This window comes from Heterodontus francisci, chromosome 31 (assembly GCF_036365525.1).
Source record: "Heterodontus francisci isolate sHetFra1 chromosome 31, sHetFra1.hap1, whole genome shotgun sequence".
NCBI lineage: Eukaryota > Metazoa > Chordata > Chondrichthyes > Heterodontiformes > Heterodontidae > Heterodontus > Heterodontus francisci.
In genome coordinates this window covers 33,808,487-33,832,736 of record NC_090401.1, presented here as the reverse complement: position 1 = coordinate 33,832,736, position 24,250 = coordinate 33,808,487, and the positions used below count along the sequence as shown (strand labels likewise).

Sequence of the window (24,250 nt, the reverse complement as noted above, 5' to 3'; positions counted from 1 at the left end):
CTACAAGCAAGGACTGTACAGTGAGCTCGAAGACTCTTAGCCAAAAACTCTTCAAATATTGCCTCAAACATTTCCACTTTATTTCTTCTCTTTTCTGTCTCTATTTGCATGTGTGTATCATGTATGCATGCTAGTGTGGGCGCGTCGTGTATCTGTAGGCATCAACCGAATTTGAGTTTAAGTTTTAATAAAATTTCACCTTTCTTCTTTAAACCTAAGAAAGCCTGTTTGTGCTTGTTTCTTTACCTTATAATTGGAAAGTGGTGAACAAGGATTCACCAAGGGGGAGCTGAAAACACAATGTGTTTAAAAATTAAATCCTGTTACAGTAAGACCAGGTGACGGCTAAAAGGGAACCCTAGACCTCTTTCTCACCTGGTCGTATCACAAGGAACAAGCTTCTTATGAGAAACTAAAGCACTGCTGTAGGGAAGGGTGGAGTAAGTTATGGAAAAATACAGCAGTTCATTTATCAGACTAAAAACAATTGCTTCACAGATTAGAAAGCTGGAGGAAACTTCTGCACTGTGTAACATGCAGATACTGAACTTCAGTTATTTTTTTGCCCTCATTTCAATAAGGAATACAAACTGCTTATATCTAGCAGGATATTTTCTGGCACAATATATTCTTATATCACAATATATCACAATAAAAAGTGTAGTTAAAATCTTTTCCCGATTAGGCAATATTTAGAAAGCCCCAATCTCAGTTGTCCATGATCTCTGGGGCTTGCGAGTGCTCAGGTTGCTTGTCTGACTAGAGGGATTAAGTCGGAAGTTTGATACAGATGGAAAAAATCCTAATGACCCAGGAATGGATGCAGCAGTTGTATGAATGGCGCTGGAATTGGAAGCTGGTGACAGGAAGGGTGAGGTAATTTGTGGAGATACAGCAACACCAGTCAACATCCTGTTGGTTGAGCTCACATTGGGCAGAACACCAGGAAATGTACACGTCATGTTGGACAGGACTCTATGAATAGGTGATGCCAGGTTTGACAGGAGATTGAGACTGGATGATGTCATGCTTGGGAGAAGGCTGTGTGTGGGTGACATTGCAGTGGTTGCTATTTTGTCAAGAGGAATTCCTCTCAGAGTTGAGGTGGAGCATGCTAGTGCAGAGCCACTAAGGAAGGCTGGATTTTGAACAGTGTCCCTGCATGGTAATTGTGCTCCTTCTGCTGTCTGTGGGAACAAAGTAGTTAAATGGTGGTGTGGCCAAGTCCAGGCTCGGTGGATCAAGGAAGCCGGCGCCACTGGTGTAGGCTCTATTTCAGATACATAATTGTTGAGATGAGATACCAGACGATCCTTAAGTGGATCAGTATTGTCATAGCCTTGAAATCGTTCAAGTGAGCTGAGATACCTTATGACTTCAGCGAGACATTCTCTGAATCCCATACTTCTGTAATCCACTGCTAGCAAGTGAGGATCAAAATAACCTGTCGGTAAAATAGTTATAGTTAGCATAATGACAGAGAAGATCTCAGAAAAGCCTTGTTTATTAATTAATTCTGTTACATTTTAAAATGTACTGTAGAGTGGCCACCTATGATGTTGATTACTATAGTTCATCAATGGCTTTGGGCTTTGCACCTGTTTTTACAGAACTCGTAAATATAATGAAATCATTTTGTAAAATATAAAAGATGACCACGTACATATTTGGACTACTGTGATTTGTTTTGACCAACATTCAAAAATAACAGAGGACATCTAAAGGGGAGGAAAACTGTATTGGGTCTCATCAATAAGATTGAAATAGATACAAAAGTGAATTTGCTGTAACTGGAAAAATGCTGAAAAAACTAGGATGTAAACTTTTGGAATCATAAATTGAACTGTTCCAACAGTTTAAAGAAGCTCTAAGTGTTGAACCAGGAGTGAACTAGGAGACATTTATAAATTTAGAAAATGGCCTGGAGTTTGCAGTCAGCAGTGAAGTGACAGCACTCACTACTGTCATCGCAGAAAGCTGACCACAAAGATCTAACAACCTCTATGACATGGATTTCACAATTCCCAATGTTAATTTCATTCTGGTGTCAACTATAGAGGATCTCTGGCATCCAGTGATGTCATCAAGCAGGCTAAGCAGCTAATCACATTGAAGCATTTTCACAGACAGCAAACCAGGAAGTAAAAAGCACTGATTATCCTTCAATTTTTAATCATTTTACGGAGTGCACAATAAAGATTGGGACATACACATGGGATTAAGGTAGAAGCTGAAACATTATAAACAAATCAAATTTTTTTTTGTTATTTTAAAGATTTTTTTACCATAATGGAGACATTTGACATTCCACAAATATAAAATTAGCTTTTTTCAGAGCCTGAGAGGTTATTCAGCAATAATTATGACTTAGTACAATGTTAAAAACCCAGTTACATGTCATTCAACAAGCTGCAACCTTTTCAAAGGTTTTTACAGTGAGACTAATTGTGTAAAAAGTGAAAGTTCACACCAATTCAAGAAATTTTTAAGATTTCCACGAGAACTTCAACAGTGCACCCTGTGGAGGAGTGGGGAATCACTGACAGCAACTTCTTGATTTCCACGTTTAACTGTGAATGTGCAGAAGCCTGAAGTTGCCATCAGTTTTGCAGTTCAGTGACTGAGAACGCTGACGGTTCTGCCGTCACCACAACTGCAAAATCTGGGCCATCATTGAGATAGCCACTATTAGGGAGTAACTATTTCATAGATAAGTTTACAATTTAATGCACTGAATGTATTTGTTAAAAAGTTAAAAGAAATAGATTCCTGATTCAAGAAGCAATAGGTATAAATATGGATTCAGCACAAAGGAGAGGTGATTCCTGTGCATGAACTTGAAATAATGCAGTGAGATAATGAGCTAAATGGTGTTTTCTCATTCCTATGCTTAGACATTGAAAAGTGGGAACTGAATAAAGGTTGAATTGTGTGGGTTTTGAATTGTTTTAGTTTTAAATCAATCAATTAAATTTGATATAGATTCAATAGATATAATATATTGCCACTCCAGGCGCTGCTCCAGACACCACTGACCACCTCCAGGCGCTTACCCATTGTCTCTCGAGATAAGGAGGCCAAAGAGAGAATATATTACAACTTTCACAATGCATGTCCATAGTGACATGGGTTTAGCATGAAAATCACAGTTCAGAGCACCTAAATCTTTATGTAATTTGGTTACACTGCTTATACCAAGACCATCCCAAAGAGGTGGTCTGGCAATCAAATCATACTATGTTAGCTTAGGTATAATAACTGGACACAATGTGCCAGGCATGATACAATAGACTGAAATCATAAACCATTGATTGACTGTTTCTCAGAAGGTCATAATCTTGGCTCCCTGGTTTGCTTATCACTGAACTTACATTTCACTGGAGAGAATTTAACCAGTTCTGAGCCAGATCACCAGTTGAAGTTGGGTATTATTCTAATCTTTAATTTGCATCACCAAAGGTGTTTTAACTTTAGCCTTTGAAAAGCATCCACTATAGAGAATTTTTCCATTTCCCACATTAGCCAGCTTTATATTGTCTTTGAGTGAGGTTTCTAGTTTACATATGAATTTACAAACATACAAATTAGGAGCAGGAATAGGCCACTTGGCCCCTCGAGTCTGCTCCGCCATTCAACAAGATCATGGCTGATTTGATTGTAACCTCAACTCCACATTCCCGCCTACCCCCGATAACCTTTCACCTCCTTGCTTATCAAGAATCTATCTACCTCTGCCTTAAAAATATTCAAAGACTCTGCTTCCGCCGCCTTTTGAGGAAGATAGTTCCAAAGACTCACGACGCTCTGAGAGAAAAAATTTCTCCCCATCTTTGTCTTAAATGGGCAACCCTTTATTTTTAAACAGAGACCCCCTAGTTCTAGATTCTCCCACAAGAGGAAATGTCCTTTACATATCCACCCTGTCAAGACCCCTCAGGATCTTATATATTTCAATCAAGTCGCCTCTTACTCTTCTAAACTCCAGCGGATACAAGCCTAGCCTGCCCAACCTTTTCTCATAAGACAACCCGCCCATCCCAGGTATTAGTCTAGTAAACCTTCTCTGAACTGCTTCCAACATATTTACATCCTTCCTTAAATAAGGAGACCAATACTATATACAGTACTCCAGATGTGATCTCATCCATACCCTGTATAACTGAAGCATAAACTCACTACTTTTGTATTCAATTCCCTTCGCAATAAACGATAACATTCTATTAGCTTTCCTAATGTCTTGCTGTACCTGCATACTAACCTTTTGCGATTCATGTATTAAGACACCCAGATCCCTCTGCATCTCAGAGCTCTGCAATCTCTCACCATTTCTTCCTTTATACCCTGTCCTACCATATGGTTACTGTTAGGGGACCTGTACACCACTCCCACAAGTGACTTCTAGCCTTTATCATATCTCAGCTCTACCCAAACCACTTCTACATCTTGGTTTCCTGAACTTAGGTAATCCCTCTCTATTGTGAATACTATCATTAATTAACAGAGCCACCCCTCCACGTTTTCCTAGACTCCAGTCCTTCCTAAATGTCAGGTACCCTTCAATATTCAGGTCCCAGTCTATGTCATCCTGCAGCCATGTCTCTGTAATGACTATCAGATCGTACTTATTTATTTCTATTTGCACTATCAGTTCATCTGTTCTGTTTCGAATGCTACGTGCATTCAGATACGGAGCCTTTAGTTTTGTGCTTTTATTATTTTTGTAACCTCTAGCCTTATCTGCTGATTTACTGTTAGATTTCTACTCTGTCCCTTGTCTTGGTCTGTTTATCTTTTCCCATATTAATACTTTTCTCTCTTGCCATGCCTCTACTCTTTGATTTACCACATCTTCCCAAATTTGAACTCTTGCCCCCACAATTTAGTTTAAAATCCTCTCTACTTCCCTAGTTATGTGGCTTGCTAGAACACTGGTCCCAGCATGGTTCAGATGTAGACCGTCCCAACGGTACAGCCCCCACTTTCCCCAGTACTGGTGCCAGTGCCCCACGAACCATAACCCACTTTTACCACACCAGTCTTTGAGCCACTTTAATGTGACTTAGTGCGAGTCGAAGAGACTTAGCAGTTGGCAGGAAAAAAGACAGAAGCGCAAGGGGCGAGCCAACTGTGTAACAGCCCCAACAACCAATCTTATCTGTAGCACCTGTGGAAGAGTCTGTCACTCTAGAACTGGCCTTTATAGCCACTCCATGCGCTGCTTCACAAACCACTGACCACCTCCAGGCGCTTACCCATTGTCTCCTGAGACAAGGAGGCCAAAGAAGATGAAAGAAGAAGAAGTGCCAAATTGTATCCAATTTTGTACTATGGATCTACATCTACTAGAAACTGGGTTACAGTCTGCCCAAACTCATTTTATGTCAGAGCCTTACAACAAGTGGAGAAAGAAGACTTTTTCCCTCATTGGTCTGGGTTGGTATCCTAAACTGAATCCCATCGACAAAAGGACAAGTTCTGTGATAGTCTCTTTCACACAAGATTCAATCCTTCCATAGACTAAGCAATGAAATAATTGCTCTTAAATTATATTTCCCAGTGGCGTGAATGTTAAAAGTACATGTATGTTTTTGCAGTCTTTCTTGCATCAATATATCAAACGTATTTGTTCTTCCAAATTTTATAGGTAAGTAGCTTGACCAGCTGCATTATAAAAGTATTTACTGCCTACATTTTCTAAAGCTCCATAACTAAAGGTAATCCTATTCCATACTTTAAACATAATCCTAACCATAAGAGTTTGGCATTGAATGGTGAATGCTTGAACAATATATTTAGAGGCAACGCTAGGCTAGATTTATTTCACATTATGGCTGACCATTGAATATTAATTCAATGATATTACAACATCCAACAAAATAATCAATATCCATTTTGAGAGATTCGACTAATCTTTTCATACAACCTATGGCAAAATTATTCAGAATGGTCTCCTGGATAAATCTACAAATGTGTTACACAAGTTGGAACGTAGGGACAGCAATAGGCCAGCTGTCTGTTAAGGCTGCTCTGCCATTATGTTCGCCATGGCAGCTCCATCTTTTTAATTCCAATCCCCTTCCTATTCTCCACTGGTCAGTGATGTCAATGCTGGGAAAAGGAATATTTTCAATTCTTTATACTCAGCAGCAACATCAAAGTTCTTAGGTCAGGTAGAGCAATGGTTAAATGCAATGTAAATATTTCTCTGCCTCAACCATTGAACTGATCCCAATTGCAGCAAAGCACCCCTTACTGCATAAGTGTGACATGCTATTACCAATAGTAGATTGCCATCCTTACAGTATCGCCAAATTAGAGCAGTTGAAATTGAATTTATGCAACTGTAGCACTAGTGCAAAGCTAAAGAGTTTTGGTATAAATCCAGTTAGGGCCTGACCTGATTCTGAAGAACGATGAGATTAAGTTTGAGCCTCACTCCAGATTGCTGCACTGTTAGGTCAAGTTTCAAATCGACATTTACATTACAACTTTAGTGTTACTGCAAAGCAAAACCACTTTGCATGGACACTACAGTTGTGTAAATAAAGCAGAATCCCAATTTATTGCTGAATCATAAGCTGGTTTGTGCTGAATGCACATATTCAGCAGGATTTGGTGGCATATTTTCCTCTTTTGCAGAATGCATAACCCATATTTTTGTTGTTGATTTACACAACCTGGCCTCATAATTTAACCCTTTAAGCCCTGGTATTATTCTGGTGAATCAGTGATGTACCCCTCCAAGGCCAATATATTTTACCTGAATTTTGGCGTCCAAAACTGAACATGGTACCTGAGGTGGGCTCTGCACAACTGAAGCATTACTTCTTCAATTTTGAATCCCAACTCCCTTGACATAAAGACAGACATTCCTTTAGCCTTTTTTATTACTTTTTGCACCTGTTCACTAAATTCTCTTAATGTGTACATGGAGACCTAAATCCCTTTGCTCCTCCACAGCTCCTAGTCTCTCACTGTTAAGAAAATACTCAAATTCATCTTTCACAGATCCAGAGTGGGCGACCTTACACTTCTCAACATTGAACTCCATCTGTCATGGTTTTGCCCACTTACTTAGTCTGTCTATGCCCTTTTGTAACTTCCTGTTCTCATCTACACAACTTGTGCATTCTAACAAGTGTCAACTGCAAACTTGGATATATAACTCTTCATTCCTTCATCCAAGTCATTAATATATATGGTAAAAAGTTGAGGCCCCAGCACAGACCCCTGAAGACGACCACTTGTCACATCTTGGCAATGAGAGAATAAGTCCTTTATGCCTTCACTTTGTCTCTTTACCTCCCAACCATTTATTAATTGTGAATGTTCAGATTCAGTACATGCTACGTTTCACTGATCGTACTGGAAGTCTTTAGTTCGTTGATAGTTCAAATAGAGAGAGGATATTTTTCCACCTCACCTGTGCCAGCTCTCTAAAAAGGTTTATTCATTCAGCCCCTTTCCTCTACCCTCTGCAAATTTTCTTTTACAGAAATGCCATGTAGGTTCAGCAGTTTACAAGTTGCTGACAACATGCATCATTTGTAAGATATTATTTACTGCACTCTCTTTCAAAGCTTGAAAAAAATTACAAAGCTGAATACATGATGAGCATAAATTTTGCAATCTAATTGCAGATTTTACGAACTAATCTAATTTTGGTTCTCTTAAACTGATTTTATCACTATACAACCACATGCAGTAGAAAGGAACTGGATTTTAATGTCACATTTATTAAGAGTTGACTTTTCTTGTCAGAGCTGGATATTGAAGCCTTTTAAACCATTGTTACCCAACATTCCACTTTAATTATGGATAGATCAAGATATTGAAATTCATCGATTTGGTAACAACTAGAACTCATTTTTAGTTGTCTTCAGGTCTATGTGACTCTATGACTTTAATATTGCTTATCCACTTTAGAGTTTGCCTAACTGTTTGAAGTGTAGCTTTTTCAAAAGTCTAAAGTTTTCTCCAATTATCTGCATGGCAGCTTACTCACCGACAATTGTGTCATTTCTGAACATATGGCTTTGCAACCCTTAGGTCATAGATAAATATGTTTATATGACTTGGAAGTATGCAATGGTAATTAATGTCCAGGTAGGTGAACTATACCACTGTTGTGTGTGTGTATGACCTCAATAATGTAACTTTTGTATGGGGATTAAGACTAGCAAATAAATTCCATGTAGATATATTTTAAGCATAAATAATTATGGGCACTGGATCTACACATGCTGTGCTACAATACTCATGTAAAAAGGTTCACAATCCAGTCATATAATGTTAGGCAAAATGCAGTGACTATTTCTATGATTAAAGCCATGGCATTTTTTCCAAAACATTTGCCACACTATTTTAAAATTAGGAACTATTGTATATTTTGTTAATTCATGATCTGAGATTCAAATAAATTTCTAGTTTTTAAAAAATGCTGATATATTTGAAGTAGCAAGATTTCCAAGGCATATCTACATATTTAAAAATATTTTCTACATGTTACTAAATACATTTCTCAATATTTCAAGAGTTTTAAAGGTGAAATACAATGGGACCTAATAAATGTGCAAAACAAGGCAAGGATAAACTTGGAAAAATGGTACAAACAGAAAAGAATTATAGCTGAATATGAACATATAGAGAAAGCCTCGGATAGGGCAGTTTAGAAAAAGACAGGATGACAGTCACAGTTAAACTTTTTTAAATGATTTAGAAAAAATGACTTTTTGCAACATTGCCAACCTCATGCTTATTTTTTCTGACAATTAATTGCTATTATGAGCTTTTATTTCTCTCAAAGGCAAACACAGATATTAGGTAACAACTTTAGATTTCTTCAAACTACTCTGGCTGCCTTCACATGTATGGAAAAGATTTTGAAAGCTTTAGAAATTCAGTCACATTGGGCCCACTTCTTTCCTAAATCATATCAGTGCATTTTAATCTTTAGTGTGAAATTGATTCATTTGTAGATTTGCTTCAAATTATTATTAAACTTATACATAGATTGGTAACATAAGGTAACAAAAGTGTAATAGATACATAATAAGTAAACATTATATTACTGTGATTATGTCTTGGCAACAATTTATTTATAGAATTCATCTGAATTATCAGTAGCAGAGTTTTCCTGGTGGGAGGGCGTGACCAGGTTATTTGTGGATGGGGAGTGCGTGAGGAGGTTATAATGGTTTAAGGGTTATAGGGGATCATAAGAAGGACACTAGCCTGGATTTTAAGGAGCCCTTGACGGCAGGATCTGTAGTGGGGTTGGGGGGTGGGGGGGGGGGGGGGGGGTGGGGAGGGAGGTCCTGAAGGTGGTCCTGGATGAGGCCCACCATGGACCTCAATGCCGGCAGGGCCCAGCCTGATTCTCCCGGCGGCAGCGAGGCACCGTGGTGGCCTCCCCACCACTGGGTGACGGGACCACAATTTGAATAGTCAAATCAATTAAAATATTTAATTTAAAAATACTCGCATCCACTTGATGGCCCGCCGCGATCTTCGGCCCGGTGGCCTTCGGATCCCTGTCCGGGGATATAAGGCGCAACACTGGTGGGGAGGAGGGAGGAGTTAAGTTTATCAGTGCCGGGGGGTGGGTGGGAATGAAACAGGATCAAATTAACTTCATGAGTGTAGGGGATGGTGGGAAGGGTTGTAGTTTAATGTTTGTGCAGTTTGGTGGGGGGGTGGCGGGAGGGGAAGGTAAAGGTCAATGTTTTGGGGGAAAGGGCAAATAATTAATTTACTTGTTATTGGGGGGTGGGAGAGGGGCAAAAGAAATGTATTTATTTAATTTAATTCAAATTATCTTTTAACATTTAAATAGGCCAGTAGGGCTCTCATCCCTTTAAAAATGGTGTCAGCACCTGCACACATGCAGCTGACGTCATTGCCGGGGACAGACAGCCCGCCTCCTCCACATGATCAAGGGGTGGGCGATCCGTCCTGGCTATTTAAATGAGCCACCGCACTTAAAATTGCAGTGGCTGTTTGGCGTGCGATCCGCACAGGTGGGCGGCCATTTTTGAAGCTTGCCGCTGAGGATGGTTGGTGCACCCCCTCCCCAACTCTGCCTCAAAAACCTTAAAAGGTTCTTTGCCCTGGGTCCTACAGCACTGTGAATTATTCTTTGTTGTCCCTGCTTCAAAGTCCTCATGAGTTCTTGGATCCGTGTGATGTTTAGAGTGAATTGATAAATAGGTCTCCTTTAAAAACTTGTTTTGGTCTCAAAAATGACTTTAATGTCCAATGTTCTGCACCCTTCTGGAAAGTTTATTTTGCCCTGCTTGGATTTCAGGTAGCTGCTTGGCACCATCTTAAATTGAGAAATAAATTATTAATGGAATTTACATTCATGAGTCCCCAATGTTTGCATAAAGAATACTTTGATTTCACTTCCTTTAAAACAACCTGATAATTTATTACTCCATGTTCAGCACCTAAACAACCTGACCACAGACACATTCTAGTTCTGACTGCAGAGGATCATTTATCCTGTACTTCATTCACAACATCAACCGAGCAGAGAAGTGCCAGCTTTTCACGTTTCAGTGAAGTTGCTTAAACTGTAGCATAGTGGCTAAGACATTCCTCAGATCTGTTTACGCTTTGCTGGTGTTATTTTGCCAGAAGCATAGTGGAAATCCAGTTCAGGTTTTTGTTGTGCTTCTAGCAAAATAATGCCTGCGAAATGGTGCGATCTGAGGAATTTAAAATTCTCATTCTTACATTTAAATCCTTTATAACGTTGCCTCTCCTTAACTCTGTAACCTTTTTGAGCCCTACAACCCTCTGAGAACTCAGCATCCCCCCAACTCTGGCATCCCTTCTCTCTTTATCCAATGTTGACAGTCCTGCCTTCAGCTGTGGTGTTCTCGTGACTGAAATAAGATTTAGCCGAGTTTAGTAAAAGATCTGAGACTGCATGCTGTTGAAAACAATGGATTCTTCTTTATTCCTTTTACTTTCACTTTCCAGCCTCTTTGCTAGCATGTGTGTGTGTATGTGTGGTAGCCTTTAGCCATCTATACTCTTCACTGTAGAATTACCTCCCTAAACCCCTGCTCTAAACTCATCTCTTTGATCTAGCTTTTGCTCATGACCTAATATGTCTCTGACTCAGCATCCGTTTTTGCCTATTTATTCCTCGATGAAAACATTTTTCTCCATTAAAAGCACTGCATAAATACAAGATGCTATTGTTATTGATGAAAGTAATTTATTCTTTCCACTGGCATTGTTTACCTGATCATTATTTTTGTTTGAAATCAAGACCATCAGGAAAATATGCTACTGGGTTGGAAATGGTCAAAATTATTTCACTCAGGACTCTTTTGCGAGATCTGCCCAGTTCCAGATCTTAAGCATTTTTATTTATGTATTTTAAAATTAATTTTTAACCTGCTAAATGCCTTGTTTTTTTTCTAAAACAGATTCCTGTGGCACCTTACTGAGAGCAACCTGCTTCCATGATGGGGAGGGGAGCAAATTCACATCCCTGCAGATGTCACTTCAAAAGGACCATTGTTTATGTGAATTGCTTAACAGGTGTTGGGAGACATAAAATTCACCCAGGAAAACAAAATAATTCATATTGATCACTGGGTTATTAATCACTTACACAACAATGACTTCTTGCATTTATATAGCACATTTGATGTAATAAAACATTCCAAAGCTCTCTACAGGACTGTTATCAAACAAAATTTAATACCAAGCCACATATTAGGGCAGATAACCAAAAACTGGGTCCAAGAAGTTGGTTTTAAGACACATCTGTCTTAAAGGAGGAAAGCGCAGTAGAGAGGTGGAGAGGTTGAGGGAGAAAAGGCTGTGTTTGCTGACAACGCCACCACTAGGTGGCGCTGCAATGGCACATGCGCAAATGCAGCCTGTGCCACTAAAACGTCACACTCTGCGACGTCAGGTAGCTGCCAGGATTAAAGATGGCACTGCTCAAATAATCACATGATGGCAACCTAAACACATGGCAGCACACAATGGCCGGAGGGGAGCGAGCGAGCGGGGAGGGGAGGGAGTGAGTGGGCCCGGGAGGGGAGGGAGTGAGTGGGCCCGGGAGGGGAGGGAGCGAGTGGGCCGGGGAGGGAGTGAGTGGGCCCGGGAGGGGAGGGGAGGGAGCGGGCCGGGGAGGGGAGGAAGTGAACAGGCCGGGGAGGGGAGGGAGTGAGCGGGCTGGGGAGAGAGTGAGTGGGCCGGGGAGGGAGCGAGCGGGCTGCGGAGGGGAGGAAGTGAGTGGGCCGGGGAGAGGAGGGAGCGGGGGGGCGCGTGACCTAGCGGTCGTGGGTGGGGGGGGGGGGTTGGTGAGCGAGCAGGCCAGGACTGTGAGCCCCGGCCCACTCACTCCCTCCCCTCCCCGGCTCGCTCGCTCGCTCCCCTCCGGCCGCCCGCGAGCAGGCAGGGGTCGGGAGCGGGCGGCAGGGGGAAGGAGGAGAGCGCACCTGCCACCAGCAAGGTCTTCGTCCGCGCTCTCCCCGCACCCGCTCTCTACCCGCTCCCCAGACCCCCTCTCCCTCCACCCCTGCTCGCTCCCCAGACCCCCTGTCCCCCCACCCCTGCTCGCTCCGGCCCGGAACCCCCCACCATCTGGCTGCGTTACGTGATGACGTCATCTGCGCATGCTCCAACCAGTCCTGGCGCTGCGGAACGCAGCGCATGCGCAGAGGGTAGGAACCAATCTATGCATGTGCGCAGATTGGGGCAGTCGGATGACATAAGCTGCCGGCTGCGTTGTCCGTAATCACTTTGGGGAGAAAATTCCAGAGATTAGGGCCTCAACAGCTGAAAACACAGTTGCCAACGATGGAGTGATTAAAATTGGGGATGTGCAAGAGGCTAGAATTGGAGCGCAGATATCTTGAGGGTTATGGGCTGGAGGAGGTTAGAGATAGGAAGAGAAAAGGCCATGGAGAGATTTGAAAACAAGGATGAGAATTTTAAATTTGAGGTGTTGCTTATGCCTGTGCAGGTCAGTGAATACACGGATGATAGGTGAACGAGACTTGGTGAAAATTAGAATTTTTGATGCTTAGGTTTTTGGAGGGTGCAAGATGAAAGGCTGGCCAGGAGCGCATTGAAATAGTAAAGTCTAGAGGCAACAAAGGCACGGGTGAGAGTTTCAGCAGCAGATAAGCTGAGACAGAGGTGAAGGTGGGGGTGGAAATAGGCAGTTTAGAGACATGAATATGGATCCACTAAAAGAAGAAATGGACATGAGTAAAAAGGTTAATTCATCACTTTGCTCTCACATTACTTTTTCACTGATGCATGTCCTATGTGCTACCAATTTGAGCTAGGAGACTCCAGGTTACAGTTAGGGTCAGAGGAGGAATTACATGCTCAGAGATTAAGGTTACAATACTGGCATTAAAGATTGAAGATTTATTTATTGGAGACTGGGTCTGATTTCATAGTAAGTCCTGCTCCCTATAAAACAAAATGTGACTTTATGCATAATGTATTCTATGACGGAAGGCAAGGTGAGCAATGAACTCTAATGATTTTTTTTCTGATTGATGGTAAATAACATGCTAAGAGACTACAAAATATGGGCTGAAACTACAAATCATGTCAACTAACAAATACAATTAACTGAAGCATGATAAAAAACTGACAGCAGATTTGAGTGAATTGGCACAGATACGTGGGGGGTTAGAAGCTCATCTGGGGGTCAACTAAAGGTTGCAAACAGTCTGGTTCAAGCTCAGACAATTGCCAGTGAGAGGGATGGATTCGGTGGCTAAGGAATGGAGGTGTGGCAGGGACCAAGACATTGGGGGAATTTTCTGCTGGCATTTAGCAGGTTAAAAATTAATTTTAAAACACAGTAAAAGGGCTGAGCGAGGCGGTGGTGAGTAGAACTGCATGTCATCAGCATACATGTGGAAGCTGATGTGTTTTCAGATGATGTCACTTGAGAGGCTGAGTGTACATGAGAAATGGGAGAGGACCAAGAATAGATCCTTGGGGGACAATAGAGATAATGGTACAGGAGCAGTAGCTGAAGGCCTTGCAGGTGATTCTCTGGCTATGATTGGATAGATAAGAAAGGAAACAGGCAAGAGCAGTTCCACAGCTGGATGATGGAAGAGAGGTGTTGGAGGAGGATGGTGTGGTCAGCTATGTCAAAGATGCAGACAGGTTGAGAAAGACAGGGAGGGATAATTTAAAATTGCCTTTGGCATAGTCACATAGAATGCCATTTGTGACTTTGAAAAGAATCATTTTGGTACTGTGACAGGGGATGAAAATCTGATTGGATGGATTCAAACATGGATTTCGGGAAAGATAGGTATGGATATGGGATTTGAATAGCATGTTCAAGGACATAAATCTGTAGCCTTTACAATTGTCCTGTTAGTGGGTCCTCCGGGTAAGTCTCTCATAGCTTATCTGAACCATGACAGTACATTAGTTGTTTGTTTGATTTGTGGAAGATTAGCCCAAAACATGTCTGTTACAGCAAGAAGAGATTTTCCAAGTGATCAATTTGATTAAGTGTGAATAATTTATTTTGCAACAGCTTGTTTTCTGCAAATTGGCTGCGATGTTTGCCTAGGTAACAACAATGGCTACATTTCAAAAGTAAATCAAAGATTATGAAATGCTTTGGGATGTCCTATGGTCATGAAAGGTATTACATAAATGCAATTTCCTTATTTCTTTAATATGAAAGTGAAGGTGAAGGATACAGCCTCAGGTGGTTACTTTTATTCAGTATACTTGTTGCACTATTATACAGGCAAAGGCTGAACAAGGAATCTGTGGGGTTAATTTCTCATGTAAAAGCTCTTTATCAAGGGCACATAATCCAAGCTATTTAGAATACTGAGGAGGACTTTAAAGCAGACATTGTGAGTTACATGAAGCAATTAACTGAAATCTGCTGTCTGTTTTTATCTTGCGATAGTTAATCTTATTTGTTAGTTCACATGACTGGTAGTTTTCAGCCAAGAGTTTATAGTCTGTTCGTCGGAAAAACGTCACTGGGCTGCATTTTACCCCAACGGTGGGGGTCCCGGCAATGGGCCAGAAGGCCAAGGGGGGGGCAGACCCTGTTTCAGGCCTGCTTCAGACCCCCGGCCAAATTCCACTGTGGGCAGCCAATTAACTGCCTGTTGTCGTCGTCCTCATTCCCTCAAGGATGGGGATCCCACCCCCAAGAGCTGCTGGCCAATCAGAGGTCTGGCAGCTCAGCAGTGCCCTGGGGAGCGGTGGCCACTGCTGGTACTGCAGGAAGTCCAGGACCAGGAGCAGTGCTGGAGCCCTGGACCTCAGGTACGTGGGGTGGGCTCGCCGGGGCCAGTCCAGCAGGCCCAGCGAGAGGAGGGTGGTCGTTGAGGGTGGGGAGGGGGTGGGGTGTTGGAGGAGGAGCCCTCTGTGGGCCACAGATTTCTCATGCAGGATGCCCCCTCCCCCAGCCCACAGGGAGGCCGCCTGGTGTTACTGGGTGGCCTCCACACTGCTGGCAAAATGGCTCAATTGGCCTCTGGGTGGAAAGCCATCTTCGGCCTTCCCTGCTCCCAACAAAATTGAATGGTGTTGGGAAAGCAATGGGTACTCCACCCCGCCTTCCCCCGCTATTTTATGGCCCACGCAACCCCCCGCCCCCACCTCCCAGCCCGTCCCTTGAGGGCTGATAAAATTCAGCCCATTAAAAAGAATTCATTGTTCACATTGCCTTTCAATGATTGAATACTTTATGCATAAAGTCGCATTCTTAGGAAGTAGGGCTTGCTATGAAAGCAGACCCAGTCTCAGATAAATAAACCTTCAATCTTAAAAGCCAATATTGTAAACTTAATCTCTGTTTGAGTGCAAAAATCCACCTCTGACCCTCTGTAACCTGGAGTCTCCCAGCTCAAATTGGTAGCACATAGGCTACACATCAATGAAAATGTAGCTTGCGAACAAAGTAATGAAATAACCTTTTTACTCATGTCCATTTCTTCATTAACATTAGTGAGGACAGGAATTGCACGCTGCTTTAACATCTCTGAAAACAGACTTAGGGGGCTTCAATGAAGTTTTGATAAAGTTCCTCAAAACCTTAGCATTAATTTAACATAAAAAAACTTCCTAATAATAGCATAAGCAGATTCACTATCCCTGATATTTCTGATCTTTTAAATGAGTGATGGTTTAAGGTGAACAAAACATAGTGCACTAACCATTTCATTCTTACCTTTACCCCCTGTTGCATGGAGCAACTTCAGATGGTCCACAGTCATCTGCAGGATCTCAGCTTTCTCCAGCTTGGATGATCCCTGAGTAATAGAATAAGGAAAATCTGTTAAAATGAATAATAATTGTAACATGCACGAAGTAATTAATGTGAAACAGATTTGACCACATTGAATGACTGAATGAATGTATCAATGCTTTAATGAGTGAGTGAATGAATGAACTATTGAATGAATGTATCATCACACAAAGAAGTGAATTTTGACTTTCTGTATTCATGGGTACCATTGACACAACTTTTATCCTTATGAAAGGCAAATATACCTTTTCACAATAACAACAACAGTTCATATTTATATATTGCCTTTAACATAATAAAACATCCCAGGGCACTTTACAGAGGCATTATAAAACTAAATATGATCACAAGCCACATAAGGAGATATCAGGGCAGATATTAGAGCATTCTCATGCCCACATTTCTGTCTTTAGCCTGCTGCAGTGTTCCAGTGAAGCTCAACGCCAACTCAAGGAACAGCACCTCATCTTCCGATTAGGCACTTTACAGCCTTCTGGACTCAATATTGAGTTCAGCAATTTCAGACCATGGCCTCCATTTTGATTGTTTTTACCATGTGACGGTCTTAAACTAGTTTTTCATGCTTTTGCTTTTGGACAGAGCTATTCATCATTCTATCATCAACACTCTGGACAAATGCTTTGTCTTTTACTACTACTATTACCAGCCCCTTTGCCTTTTGTTTCATGACAGCTTAGTCGATAATCTGCCCTGCCCTTTGCCCTATCACAGTCCTTCCCTTTTGTTCTTCTTCCCCCTCCCACCCTTTCAATTGCTCAAAACCTATTACATTTCTAATCTTTGCCAGTCTGATGAAAGATCATCAACCTGAAATGTCAACTCTGTTTCTCTTTCCACAGTTGCTGCCAGACCTGCTGGGTATTTCCAGCACTTTCTGTTTTTATCTTGGAGGGACGTAGGGCTGGATTATCGAGAGAGGGAGGGGCCAGACCATGGAGGGATTTGAAAACAAGGATGAAAATTTTAAAATCAAGGTGTTGCTTAGCCAGGAGCCAGTGTAGGACAGTGAGCGACACAGGGGTGAATGGCGAATGTGATTTGGCACAGGTTAGGACACGGGCAGCAGAGTTTTGGATGACCTGAAGTTTATGGAGGGTAGAATGTGGGATGCCGGCCAGGAGTATGTTAGAATGGTCCAGTCTGGAGTAACAAAGACATGGATGAGGGTTTCAGCAGCAGCAGACCTAATGCAGGAGCAAAGCCAGGCGATGTTGTAGGGGTGGAAATAGGCGGTCTTAGTGACGGAGTGAATATGTGGTTGAAAGTTCATCTCGGGATCAGATATGACACCAAGGTTGCGAACAGTCTGGTTCAGCCTCAGATAGTTGCCAGAGAGAAGAATGGAGTCGGTGACGAGGGAGCAGAGTTTGTGGTGCGGACAAAAGACAATGGCTTCAACCTTCCCAATATTTAACTGGAGGGAATTTCTGCTCATCCAGTACTGGATGTTGGAGAAGCAGTCTGATAATTTAGAGCCAGTGGAGGTGTTGGGAGAGGTGGTGGTGAGGTGTAGCTGGGTGAAGTCAGTGTATGTGCAGAAACTGACATTGTGTTTCCAAATGGTTCTCAATGCAGCATTGATTGGAAACCAATATTCTAGCAGGCTGTGCAGGGAGAACAAATGAGCATTCAATGCCAGTTTTTATTGAAGAGATTTGGAGAGATATTTTGTTGAAAATAGGAAATAAGAATTAGAGACTATGAATTAAAGGAGCCACAGGCTGAGCTGGACATAAGAAATTTACTACTTCATGCTTTAAGTCAGTGACTTCTGGATTACACAAGAGCATGAAAGACTGAGATAAAGCATTCAAAAGGTAACTGGATTGATTTCCGATCCTCTAGTTAGTAGAATAACTACTTTGGCGGGAAAAAGATGAAAAATGGTTACACTGGTTTCAGAAACAGGACCTGAATGACAGAATAACAAGGTGGGTTCAGTAGCATTTGCATTGTTCTTACATTATGTTATTATGGGGATATGGTACACTTCACAGAATCACAGAATCATTACAGCTCAGAAGGAGGCCATTTGGCCCATCATGTCCACACTGGCTCTCTGAAAGAGAAACTCCCTCAGTTCCATTCCCTGCCTTCTCCCTGTAACCCTGCACATTCTTTCTTTTCATATAAATGTCTAATTCCTTTTTGAATGCTTCAATTGAACCTGCCTCCACCATGTTCTCAGGCAGCGCATTCCAGACCTTAACCACTCGCTGCATGAAAAAAAATTTTCTCATGTCATTTTTGCTTCTCTTACCAAATATTTTAAAATGTGCCGTCTTGTTCTCAATCCTTTCACAAGTGGGAACAGTTTCTCTCTATCTACTCTGAGCACATCTGATGAACTAAAAACTATAAAAGCAAAATTGACTTGTAATTGTCAGGATCTTTATGATGCAATTATACGACAGGTTCCTTCTGACAGTAAACAATGGTTCTAACTGACTACTTTTAGAGTGCTGTGAAATGGCAGTGCCAAACTATACTGCCAGTTCCATAGTTAGGAGAAAGCACAGTGCTGCACAGGTACATTTAAAAGAATGTCTGAATTCTGCTAAATAATAAAACATTATTGTCAGTAAAAGGCAGGTTGTCCTCGCTGCTCTTTACCAACATAGAGGGATGTGGAACTTTTTAAATGTAAAAGTTCAGAAAGTTAATTTTGTACTTTGTACTTGTATGCCCTTTTTATTTTTATTTTATTTTATTCCTTTTTTTTGTTTTTAACCTTTTTTTACTGGTTTTCATGGTTGTGCTTTTGGCTAGGGCTGCTCATTATTCTGTCATTAACACTCCCTCTGCACTAATGCTTTGTCTTTCACCACACCATTAGCACACTCTCTTTGCCTTTGCCCCATGGCCTCCTTGTCAGTTAATCTCTCCGGCCCTCTGTCCTATCACACACCTTCCTTTTTGTTCTCTTTTCCCCAAATCCTGCTTTATTTGCTTAAAACCTATTACATTTATAACCTTTGCCAGTTCTGATGAAAGGTCACTGACCTGAAATGTTAACTCTGCTTCTCTCTCCACAGATGCTGCCAGACCTGCTGAGTATTTCCAGCATTTTCTGTTTTTATTTCACTTTCTACCAGTTCAGTTAGGGGACTGTCAGAGAATACAGCAGAATATAGATAGACTGGAGAGTTGGGCAGAGAAATGGCAGATGGAATTCAATCAGGGCAAATGCGAGGTGATGCATTTTGGAAGATCCAATTCAAGAGTGAACTATACAGTAAATGGAAAAGTCCTGGGGAAATTTGATGTACAGAGAGATTTGGGTGTTCAGGTCCATTGTTCCCTGAAGGTGGCAACGCAGGTCAATAGAGTGGCCAAGAAGGCATACGGCATGCTTTCCTTCATTGCACGGGGTATTGAGTACAAGAGTTGGCAGGTCATGTTACAGTTGTATAGGACTTTGGTTCGGCCACATTTGGAATACTGTGTGCAGTTCTGGTCGCCACATTACCAAAAGGATGTGGATGCTTTGGAGAGGGTGCAGAGGAGGTTCACCAGGATGTTGCCTGGTATGGAGGGTGCTAGCTATGAAGAGAAGTTGAGTAGATTAGGATTATTTTCATTAGAAAGACGGAGGTTGAGGGGAGACCTGATTGAGGTGTACAAAATCATGAGAGGTATAGACAGGTTAGACAGCAAGAAGCTTTTTCCCAGAGTGGGGGATTCAATTACTAGGGGTCACGAATTCAAAGTGAAAGGGGAAAAGTTTAGGGGGGATATGCGTGGAAAGTTCTTTACGCAGAGGGTGGTGGGTGCCTGGAATGCGTTGCCAGCGGAGGTGGTAGACGTGGGCACAATAGCGTCTTTTAAGATGTATCTAGACAGATACATGAATGGGCAGGAAGTAAAGAGATACAGACCCTTAGAAAATAGGCGTCATGTTTAGATAGAGGATCTGGATCGGCGCAGGCTTGGAGGGCCGAAGGGCCTGTTCCTGTGCTGTAATTTTCTTTGTTCTTTATGTTGCTATGTAGCTGAAACCAATGCAGTGTGAGACTATCTCCTCAATATGGCCTTACACAAGAACTGAAAGCTGAACTGATGCAATTTAATTGTAGTAATACTGTAGAAATGCGTTGCAAAACAGCATCATGGTGATATAAATGTTACAGCACAACTGCTCTCTAGACAGCGAGTTGAAATGAAGACAGTTTTTTCTTTTGGGTGATGGTGAGGTTGGGTGAGGTGGGTTTGCAGAAGTATTGTTGAATTTCACTCAATTAGTTTATGATGTTCATTATTGGCCTTTGCTGACTGGTCCATATGATATGGGCCAAGCGATTTTTACATGAAAATTATACTGCACCATAATATATTTTAAACTTAAATAAGGGCAATTATGAGGGCATGAAAGCAGAGCTAGCTAAAGTGAACTGGCAAATCAGGTTAAGGGATAAGTCATAAGAGATGCAGTGACAGACATTTAAGGGGATATTTCAGAATACACAGAATAGATACATTTCAAGGGTGGGACATGCCAACCGTGGTTAACTAAAACAGTTAAAGATAGTATCAAACTTAAAGAAACAGTCTATAATTGCGCAAAGATGGGAGGCAGGTCAGAAGATTGGACAGAATATAAAAAGCAGTAAAGAATGACTAAAAGATTGATAAGGAAGGTAAAATTAGAGTAAGAGAGAAAGCTAGCTAGAAATATAAAGACAGATAGTAAGGGTTTCTATAGATATTTTAAAAAGAGAAGAGTTAACAAAGTGAGCATTGGGAATTAGTAATGGATAATAAGGAGATGGCAGATGAATGGAACAGATATTTTGCATCTGTCTTCATTATAGAGGATACAAGTAACATCCCAGTATTAGCTGTAAGTCAGGAAATGGAAGGGAGGGAGGAACTCAAGAAAATTACAATCACCAGGGAAGAGGTACTGAACAAATTGTTGGAGCTGTGGGCTGACAAGTCCCTGGGTCCTGATGGACTTCATCCTCGGGTGTTAAAAGAAGTGTCTAGTGAGATAGTTGATGCGTTAGTTTTAATTTTCCAAAATTCCCCGATTCGGGGAAGGTTGTTTGATTGGAAAATAGCAACTATAACTCATTTATTCAAAAAGGGAGGGAGACAGAAAGCAGGACAGTTAGCTTAACAACTGTCTTAGGGAAAATGTTAGAAGCTATGATTAAAGATTTTTTAGCAGGGCATTTGGAAAAATTCAAGGTAATCAGGCAGAGCCAACATGGTTTTGTGGAAGGGAAATCATGTTTAAGCAATTTATTGGAGTTTTTTGAGGGAGTTACATGTGCTGTGGATAAAGGGGATGTATTGTACTTCGATTTCCAGAAGGCATTTGATAAGGTGCCACATCAAAGGTTATTGAAGAAAATAAAAGCTCATGGTGTAGAGGGTATCATATTGGCATGGGTAGAAGATTAGCTAACTAACAGGAAACAGAGAGTAGGGATAAATGGGTCATTTTCTGGTTGGCAAGATGTAATGAGTGGTATGCCAGAGGGATCTGTGCTGGGGCCTCAACTTTTTACAAATTATATAAATGACTTAAATGAAGGGACCGAAGGTAGGGTTGCTAAATTTGCTGATAATGCAAAGATAGGTAGGAAAGTAACTTGTGAAGAGGACATAGGGGGCTACAATGGGATATAGCTAGATTAAGTGAGTGGGCAAAGACCTGGCTAATGGAGTATAATGTGGGAAAGTGGGAAATTGTCCACTTTGGCAGGAAAAGTAAAAAAGTATATTATCTAAATGGTGAGAGATTGCAGAGCTCTGAGATTTCGAGGGATCTGGGTGTCCTAGTGCATGAATCGCAAAAGGTTAGTATGCAGGTACAGCACGTAATTAGGAAAGCTAATAGAATGTTATTGTTTATTGTGAGGGGAATTGAATACAAAAGTAGGGAGGTTATGCTTCTGCTATACAGGGCATTGGTGAGACCACAAATGGAGTACTGTGTACAGTCCTGGTCTCCTTATTTAAGGAAGGATGTAAATGTGTTGGAAGCAGTACACAGAAGGTTTACTAGACTAATATCTGGAATGGGTGGGCTGTCTTACCAGGAAAGATTGGACAGACTAGGCTTGTATCTGCTGGAATTTAGAAGAATAAGAGGCGACTTGATTGAAACATATAAGATCCTGAGGGGCCTTGACAGGATGGATGTGGAAAGGATGTTTCCCCTTGTGGGAGAATCTAGAACTAGGGGTCATTGTTAAAAATAAGGGGTCGCCCATTTAAGGCAGAGATGAGGAGAAATATTTTCTCTCAGAGGGTCGTGAGTCTTTGGAATTCTCTTCCTCAAAAGGCGGTGGAAGCAGAGTCTTTGAATATTTTTAAGGCAGAGGTAGATAGATTCTTGATGAACAAGGGGGTGGAATTTTATCGGGGGTAGGTGGAAATGTGGAGTAATCAGTTCAGACATTAACTTATTGAATGGCGGAGCAGGCTTGAAGGGCTGAGTGGCCTACTCCTGCTCCTAATTCGTATGTATGTTTATAACGTGATTTACCATCTTACCATCTTACCATGTTATGAAGCAGTTATAATTATCAAAGCTCTTGGAAGAAATAATAAAATGTTACAGTCTTATGGGTTTTCGTAGAGTTTTACTGCACTCATACGAATCTAAGTACTTTGTGTAATAATACACAATTCAAACTGAGATTGAAATTCTGAAATTCATATTTATTTGAGCTCATGAGGTACCTGTTTTTCAAAAGCTGTTGGGACCAAACGGCGCAGTTCAGATAAACTGTTATTAATCCTGTCCCGTCTTCGTTTTTCAATAATCTATAAGAAAAATATTTAAATATCTATTTAAATAAAACCTAGTCTGTATTGTGCCAGTCAGAAATTATAATTTCCCACTTACTCCACGCCTCTTCTTTCGCGCCAGAATGTGGGAAGTTATAGTTGGTGAAGCTGATCTCGTCACAGGGCTGAAAACAGAAACAAAATTAAATGTTTGTTATTGCAAATAGTTATGTGTCACATTACCAACGATGGTAACTTCAATGTCGTTTTAAAAAACATAAATTTGGATGTAATCTTTCCTACAGTACAGCAGAATGTATTAAACCATACACAGCTGTTAAGTTGTAACATTTTAAGAGAATTAAAATATACTTTTTAACCAATTGTTCGGCATATGTTGAAACAGGGCAGAATTACATAAACATCATGCTGTCAGTTGCGTGTCATGTAATTAAGACAATAAAGTGATGCGCAGCTGTTCTCTCTCTGTTGACCACAGCGAGTCTGCAGATTATTGTTCCTCATCATCTTGACCCTAAAACTAGGTTGGGGTTTCTGCTGATCTGAACCCTCTGAAAGATTAACTCCATTAATGTCCTCTTGGAAAATGGAAACTGGTTTAAAATCGCAGATTTGTAAAGTATCAGCAAAACCCAAACAGGTGAAAAGAGACTGAGGTGGGCCTGAGATTGTGTGCAACAGGATAGGAATGTAAAACAAAAAATAAAGTTACTCACCAGTAATGTTCCTCTTTCCCAACATCTATCATCTCCTCCAGATCACTGTCGGAGGAGGTTTCATCATAGAGCCGCTTCATTCTGTGATTTTTTTTAAAAAACAAATATATATTATAAACACTCGGGGAGCGATGTGAAAACCCCCACCCACAGGCGTGACTGCAACCCAAGGCTTCCGCCTGTCCTGGCTTTCTGAATCTTGATGGAATAAATTAATGGCGATGCTGTGGATGTTGTTTGTTGTACTTCTGTTGGATTCTGGAGGCACTTCTCTAGATGGTGGAGTTTCTATGAATGTTGACGGTGTTTGTGTTCAAGGTGCTGTTTCCTCTGGATATGGGTGCGGGCAGAGTATCTGCAGATGTCGACAGTGTTCTTCTGCGGATCGGTCAGAGTTCTTGCTTTTTTCCCCTTTAACCTTGACGGCTCATTCTGCTGGTGAAATGTCCCCAGGTTCTAGGTT

General features: G+C 41.3%; 1 protein-coding gene across 1 annotated transcript; it reads right to left on the bottom strand.

The window, feature by feature from the left end:
- Positions 1-514: 514 nt before the first annotated feature.
- LOC137346964 (hairy/enhancer-of-split related with YRPW motif-like protein) lies at positions 515-23,946 on the bottom strand. Its single transcript, XM_068010922.1, has 5 exons — positions 23,788-23,946; positions 23,169-23,235; positions 23,003-23,086; positions 16,211-16,292; positions 515-1,444 (listed from the first exon to the last, which is right to left on the bottom strand). The coding sequence occupies exons 1-5, from the start codon at positions 23,865-23,867 to the stop codon at positions 693-695; spliced, it is 1,065 nt and encodes a 354-aa protein (XP_067867023.1). The 5' UTR covers positions 23,868-23,946; the 3' UTR covers positions 515-692.
- Between the last annotated feature and the right edge of the window lie 304 nt (positions 23,947-24,250).

Coding starts and splice junctions, on each gene's coding strand:
- LOC137346964 (XM_068010922.1), bottom strand. CDS start 23,867: ATGAAGCGGCTCTATGATGAAACCTCCTCCGACAGTGATCTGGAGGAG. Junction 16,293..23,002: donor CAACAGCTTTTGAAAAACAG/GTACCTCATGAG, acceptor TCTATTACTCAG/GGATCATCCAAGCTGGAGAA. Junction 1,445..16,210: donor CCATGCAACAGGGGGTAAAG/GTAAGAATGAAA, acceptor TTTTACCGACAG/GTTATTTTGATCCTCACTTG.